The following is a 7,094-nucleotide window of genomic DNA, read 5'->3' on the forward strand; positions in this document are numbered from 1 at the left end:
CAAAAAAACCCCTCAAAGCAAACCCAAAACCCACCTTATAAAGGAAGATTATTTTGTTTTACGTGAAGTATTTTTAGTTTCTCACTTTTTAGCCCTAAAGGAAGGCCTGATGTTTGAGACAAACCACTGAGCAGAGTATTAAATCAACTTACAAGAGCCTCCTTCCTGAGAATCATCCCCGTGGGACAGCCCAGAGAGCCCAGTTTCCCCTTCAGCTTCTTGGAGGGATTCAAAAGATGTTTGAAAGGTTTCAATCTTGTCCTTCAACGACCTGACATTCACATGTTTAAAAGGACTGATCTGCCAAAACAAAAATTAACCTCATCAGACTCTTTATTGCTTTGTATTTATCCTTTGAGATAAAAAAAAAGACAGAGAAGAACCGAGTCTTGTGTTTAATCTGCCTGCAGTTGTAGGTGGATGGTAAGAATAAGCAAAAAAAGGAACTTTATTGAGAAATATTTTAAGTTTTACTGCATTTTAATAATCTGTTCCTCTAAGCCATGCCCAGAATTTGCTTTCTGACAGCCTGGGATAGTTCAAGTTAACAACAAGTCTGATTGAACCAGTCACTCGTGCTCATATTGACTTCACTCACAACACTTTAATTACCCAAAAATCCAACTTGGAAAGTAAGACAAGTTAAAATACACCAGCAGGCTCAACGTGGAGAAGATTCCAGCCTCTAAACAAAACCTGGAATATCCCCTTAGCCTAAAGTCAAGTGGCCAAGGGAAGTCAGCAAAATCAGGTTCTCCCTCCTGCTGGATTCCTCCCAGGACTTGCCTCATCCTTGGTGGTTCTGGGGGGAACTAAAGTGCCCCAGGTGAGATTTGGGAAGGACTCTCACCTGTGTAAAAGCTTCTTTTTGCCTCTTGCTCCTCTGCTGGGCCAGGTACCTGATCAGGGAGTTGTTCTCCGGGGAGCCCCGTAAGCCGATGGTTGATCTGCGCCGAAACTTCAACGAGGTCGGAGAATTCCCTGCCAGGGGGGACAAGAGCAGAGGTTAAAAAAAAAAACCACAAAATAAGAACAAACCCAGAAAAAGCCAGGTGTTTTTTTTTAATACCTAAAGCTTCAAAATGCTACCTTTTTCCCCTTTTTTTAAGAGTGATTTCTGCTATTTATGGAGAGACCCGAAGTTATCTGCTCAGCTCAAGAAGTTTTCCTGAGCTAAAGCAAATGCAGTGCCCAAAAGCAAGTTAATATTTAACTGATTTATATACCATGTGAGGGGCTGGCTGGCTTTTAGTTTTTCAACTGCTAGGTAAGGAACTGTCCACAGGATTTGCAGAATTTGTCTTACAACTCCCTCGTGAAGCTCAGAGATAAAAAGGGAACATCTAATTATGTAGGATGCAGGATAAACCCTGGTTAAACGTGGTAATTATCTCATATATAAGATATCCTATATATTACATTATATGTGGGCATGCATATATGACATAGAAAAATATGTCATATAAATATATAGGTGATATAAATAAATATTATATAAATATCTAAGATATAGGATATTATAGCAACTCCTCTCAGAGTCTGCTACTTGAGCACATCCAAATGCTGTCAGACCACCTGAATCTGCCCTAAATTGGAGCTTTTGGGAAGAGCTTGGACTAGATGACCTCAAGATGCCTCTCTGGGCAGGACAACAGTCCTTACTCACTCCAGCCTCACCTTTACATCGTTTAGTGAAACTTTCTGGAGCAATCCCAAACTCAGTAATTGTCACAGTAGCAAAATCAACGTGTTTTTCCCTCAGTTCTTCAGATGCCCCCAAATCAGGTTTTCCTTCAGCTTTGTCCCTCTCAGGAGTGGAGTAGGAATCATTCCCCAAGGAACCAGGCCTGCTGCCTGGAAAATTCTCCTTCCTGTTCAAAGGCAAGGTGGGTTCACTGCCCACATCCCCTTGGAGGGCCCCACAACAGCTCCCAGGGAAGGGGCAGCTCCCGGGATCCCCCTCGGGGTGGGACAATTCCTCCTCCAGGCCTTTGGGGGATTTCAGGGCACGTTTGGGTGACCAGGCCTGGTTCCCATCGCTCAGATTCTCCTTCTTGGACGCTCTGATGACTCTGAATTTAGTCCCTTTGCAGATCTTCTGGTCTTCTGGTAGAGGGAAAGAGGCCTCATCTTTCTCTTCAAGACAACCACCCTCATTTTCTTTAACTTTCAGGGGACTCTTGGGTTGTCTGTGCATTGTTTGGGATTTATTTTAAGAAACATTCACTCAGCCTTCGCTCCTGTAATCACAGATTCCTATCAAAAAGAAAAAACAGATCATTATAGTTATTTCCTAAGAGCAAGAGTTCCCTACCATGCTAAAGCTGCTCCCACATTTTTCCCAAGCAAGGTGTTTTTCCAGTGTGATGGAAAGGAAAATTTATCTCCAGAGAGCTACAGGGAAAGGACACAAAGGGCTGGAACAGGAGAGAGGAATGCACAGCAATATAAGCAGTACAACAAACATAATACAAGCAACATAATAAACATAATATAAGCAATAAATGTACATGGGGAAGGGAACACAAGGCTGCGATTTCAATCTGTCAAACTTCATATCAGGGTAAAACCCATGCACAAAATACATTAATCACAACCACACTGTGACTGTTTTGCTCCAAGTGTTGCAACAAATGTCAGCAGTTTAATACTACTTTTTATAAGACTCATTAGTATCAGCAGAGAGAGAGAGAGAGAGAGAGAGAAGACAAGTCTTGAGAAGAAACCAGCAGAAGGAACAACAACAATAATACTTTTTTTTTTTTAATACCACTAAGTTTTAACTAGAAAACTTAAGAGACTAACTGGTTTGTTTGGGGTTTTTTTTGTTTGTATTTTTTTGTTTGTTTGTTTTTGTTAGTTTCTTGGATTTGAAGTAGACCATGTAGAACTCAATAACATCAGCCTGAAACTTCGGTTCTGCAAATACCTGCGTTCTCAGAAGCAAAATTAAGCCCGTAAACACCGCGTTGGCGATTAATTTTTTTTCCTTTTTTTTTTTTCCCTGCTTTAAGGCCACACTGGAGGCCAATGCACACAATCAGACACCACACCAGCCCGCGTGGGGGTCGAGCCCGCCCGTACCCCCCCAAGTCCCTCAGGGCTCGCCCCTCGTACCCCACACAGCGCATCCCTCCCACACCCCCCCAGCGCCGCTCGTAGCCCCTCAGACACCCCGCGATCCCTTCGTGCCGCCTCACCAGCGCTCCCCAGACCGCAGGACGACCCCCCAAACCCCTCAGGAGCCCTGACAGACCCCCCCAAACCCCTCAGGAGCCCTGACAGACCCCACCCGCACCCCTTCACGAACCCGCCTCACCCCGTCCCGCCTCACGTTCAAATGCCGCCGCACCGCCCCGCCACCGCGTATCCCTGCGCGACCCCGCCCCTTTCGCCCACCCACCCCTGACTCCCACCGAAAAGCCACCCCCGTTTCACGCAGCACCGGAGGAATTGCGATTCGCGGGACGCGACCTCCTGCGCCGCCGCGTCTCCCTCGAGGGGTCCGCAGGGCTCGGCGTGGACCGGGGGGGACTCTTTTGCTGGCGGAGGGATCACGGTCCGTTGAGTCGCAGCACCGCTTGAGGGAGGGGGGGAATAATGCATTCAATAAATTCATTCAACCGGCCGCGCCCACGTGACGCGTGGCGACCAATCACAGGCGCTAAGCCACGCTTTATGCAAATAAGGCTGCTTTGTCCCGCCTCTCCGGCGGGGGCGCGGCGGTGATTGGATAGGTTTGCTTGCAGCGCGGCGGTGATTGGCCGCGGGTCGTGTCAGTCATCGCGCGGCGCTTCCGGGTGTTGTGGCGGCCCCGGCGCGGCGGGCGCAGCATGAGGCGGGTGACGCTGTTCGTGAACGGCAGCGCCCGCAACGGCAAGGTCAGGCTTAAGGGGCACCGGACGGGGGGGTCCTGCATCGAGGGGAGCCGAAATCAGGGGGTCCGGGCCCCTCAGGGCGTGCCGGCCCGCGGGGGGTGCCGGCCATGCGCTCCGTTGGCTGCCAGGCCTGGTCCGCGCTGAGGGAGGGTCCTGAGGGAAACCCAAAGAGTTTAAGGCGGGAGTCGGTGTTAGAGACGCTCCGGGGCCTTGCTGAGTCGCGTCCCCTCAGTCGCAGCCTGCGGGAGTAGCGCTCTGGGGGTGGGGTGACCCTGTGTGGGGACCCCGGGAATAATGGCACTAAATTGTTTAAAACCTCTCTGGGGTCCTCTCAGGGGTGGAAAAAGTTGATTTCTGGACCCTGCCAGAAAGGCCCGGTGATGCGGTTCTAAATATAAGCCGTGATCTCGATGTTTCCACTCACACTGAGTGCAGGAGTTGATGTGACTGCACTTTAACGCTGTAGTTCTGTTAAATGTTATCCATAATCCATCCCATATTTCCCCATCCGCAGACCGTTACTGTGACTGTGCTTTTATGCTGTATTTCTATTAAATGTTATCCATAATCCTGATTTTTCCCAGCCACAGAGAGTTAATGTGACTGTAGTTCTATAAATGTTATCCACGATCCTGCTATTCCATCCACAGACAATTGACGTGACCGTTCTTTAACCCTGTATTTCTGGTAAATGCCATTCGTGATCCTGATTTTTCCACCCACTCTTCAAGTGCAGAAGTTACTGTGGCTGTATTTGAACCTTGCAGTTCTGAATGCTGGCCCTGATTTTTCCATCCATAGGTCTGGACTAAAACACTTAATGTGACTGTACTTTAGTGGTGTATTTCTATTAAATGTTATCCATGAGCCTGATTTTCCCATGCCCAGCTCTGAAGACACTTAATGTGACTGTACCTTCATTTTTTGCAGTTCTCAGTGTATCCATGGTCCTCCTTTTTCCATCCTGAGTGCAGACAATGTGACTGCAACTCAGTCTTTGGTTTTAGGGAGGGAACAGAAAAAACAGCAATATTTCTCTAGAGGAATAAAAATCTGAATCATCATATTCTTATTCAACGTTCCTTTCACTGCTGCTGGAGCTGTGCAAGTCACCCCATTTTTAGGCAGTTTTCTACCATCAGAGTTGGTCTGTTTGCTTGGTTTTTAGTCAAAATCCACATGTATTTTCCTCTCCCTGTGACATATGTTAGTATATAACATTTATTGGTATATAACATGTATTGATATATAAAATACTTTAAGATATATTGGGATGTAAGATATATCTCAATATAAGGTATATTGAGATAAAAGATATACTGGTATATAAGATATATTGCTATATAAGATATATTAAAATCTATTGCTATATAAGATATATTAATACAAGGTATATTGGTATAAGTTATATTGGTATGTAAATATATTAAGATATATTGGTATCTGAGAGATATTGGTAAATAAGAGATATTGATATACAAGATATATTGATATATAAGTTATATTGATATATAGGAGATATTGCTATATAGGAGATATTGGTAAATAGGAGATATTGGTATATAGGAGATATTGATATATAAGAGATATTGGTAAATAAGAGATATTGATATATAAGTTATATTGATATATAGGAGATATTGGTAAATAGGAGATATTGGTAAATAGGAGATATTGGTATATAGGAGATATTGGTAAATAAGAGATATTGGTAAATAAGAGATATTGATATATAAGTTATATTGATATATAAGAGATATTGGTAAATAAAAGATATTGATATATAAGGTATATTGATATATAAGAGATATTGATATATAAGTTATATTGATGCACAAGATACATTAAGGTATATTGATCTCTAAGATATATTGATCTCTAAGCCATCTTGATGTCCCTGAAGTGGCAGAACTACATGAGCCCAGTTCCCTGCAGTTGATTTTATCCCCCCCGTCTCCCCAGGTGGTGGCTGTGTATGGGACCCTCTCAGATTTGCTCTCTGTGGCCAGTAACAAGCTTGGAATCAAAGCCACCAGTGTTTACAATGGCAAAGGGGGACTCATCGATGACATTGCTCTGATCAGGTAAGGATTAGCCAAGAAAAGGCAAATTGGGGGGGGATTAAGAGAGCAGCCTGTTAATCCTCCTTAATCAATAACCAGATATTCTCATTTCCAGCCCAAGGGGCCTTTCATCCCTCCATTAAAAAATAATCCTGGCTTTTGAACTTCAGAGCATTTCTCTGTTGTTTAATCACAACTTGATCCAAACTGTGTTGGAGGCCTTTGAACCCCCCCATGCTGATTCCAGGGCAATGTGTTCACCAGGAAATCCCACTGTTCCACTCAGCCCTTGGATTTTTTTGAAGAGGAGACCAATCCTGTCATTGCTTTGGCATCACAGAATAGCCCCAGACTGGGGAGAAAAGCAACTATTTTGTAAAAATCAGTGACAGACATGGGCCCTACCTGGTCACTGCAGATAAACCCCTGGTGAAGTCAGTCCAGCCCAATCCACTGGAACCTGCAAAATTCAGATAAAAACCAGATCCTGAAGTTCCAGTTCCTGGCAACTGGTTATAATTCACCTGAAAGTGGCCAGGAGGGGTTTCCCTGTCAATGAGATGAACAAGAAATGATGATTAATCTTCTTTTTCTCCTCCTCTCTCAGGGATGATGATGTTTTGTTTGTCTGTGAAGGGGAGCCCTTCATTGGTAAGTCTATATAAAATACAGAAAAAAATATATAAACCCTTGTGTTTAACAGAAAGAGGTTTTGTTTTGCTTCCATATAAACCTAAGATTTTATTTGCTGCTGTTTTCAGAAGACACCATAGGGAATGGATTAAGAAATAGTCACAGTTTTCTAATAACTACTAATGTGTCATAATAACTTATTATAAGCATATCATATTAATGTTATATTAACTATATATTGTTAATTGTTATAAAAATTAGTATAAATAAAGAATTCCTAAGGTGTCTTTTAACCTGTAGATCCTCAGACTGATGGGAGAGCTCAGGAGGAGCTGACAGGGTCCCACACAGACTGGCTGACACTCAATGTGGGAGGCAGATACTTCACCACTACAAGGTAAAAATGCTTTTAGTCTCCAAAAAACTCGATTTCAATGCAGCAAAAGAGCTTGAAAAACAACTTATTATGAAACAGGAGGTCTTTGACTTCTGCAAGTTTGTGTTTTGTGGTCACCAGCAC

The 7,094-nt window shown here is 44.0% G+C and overlaps 2 protein-coding genes across 2 annotated transcripts in view; one reads left to right on the forward strand and one right to left on the reverse strand.

The window, feature by feature from the left end:
* Window positions 1-3,360, reverse strand: part of CDCA2 (cell division cycle associated 2) — a 12,046-nt gene extending 8,686 nt beyond the window's left edge. The window contains 4 exon segments of the mRNA XM_017827315.1: window positions 153-300; window positions 851-981; window positions 1,678-2,256; window positions 3,320-3,360. Coding sequence (XP_017682804.1) covers window positions 153-300; window positions 851-981; window positions 1,678-2,197 — 799 coding nt within the window. The 5' untranslated portion in view covers window positions 2,198-2,256; window positions 3,320-3,360.
* Window positions 3,361-3,764: 404 nt separating this feature from the next.
* KCTD9 (potassium channel tetramerization domain containing 9) overlaps window positions 3,765-7,094 on the forward strand; it is a 7,544-nt gene continuing 4,214 nt past the window's right edge. The window contains 4 exon segments of the mRNA XM_017827316.1: window positions 3,765-3,881; window positions 5,841-5,962; window positions 6,549-6,592; window positions 6,875-7,039. Coding sequence (XP_017682805.1) covers window positions 3,834-3,881; window positions 5,841-5,962; window positions 6,549-6,592; window positions 6,875-7,039 — 379 coding nt within the window. The 5' untranslated portion in view covers window positions 3,765-3,833.

Source organism: Lepidothrix coronata, unplaced genomic scaffold, assembly GCF_001604755.1.
Source record: "Lepidothrix coronata isolate B3197 unplaced genomic scaffold, Lepidothrix_coronata-1.0 Scaffold137, whole genome shotgun sequence".
In the NCBI taxonomy this organism is placed as follows: Eukaryota; Metazoa; Chordata; class Aves; order Passeriformes; family Pipridae; genus Lepidothrix; species Lepidothrix coronata.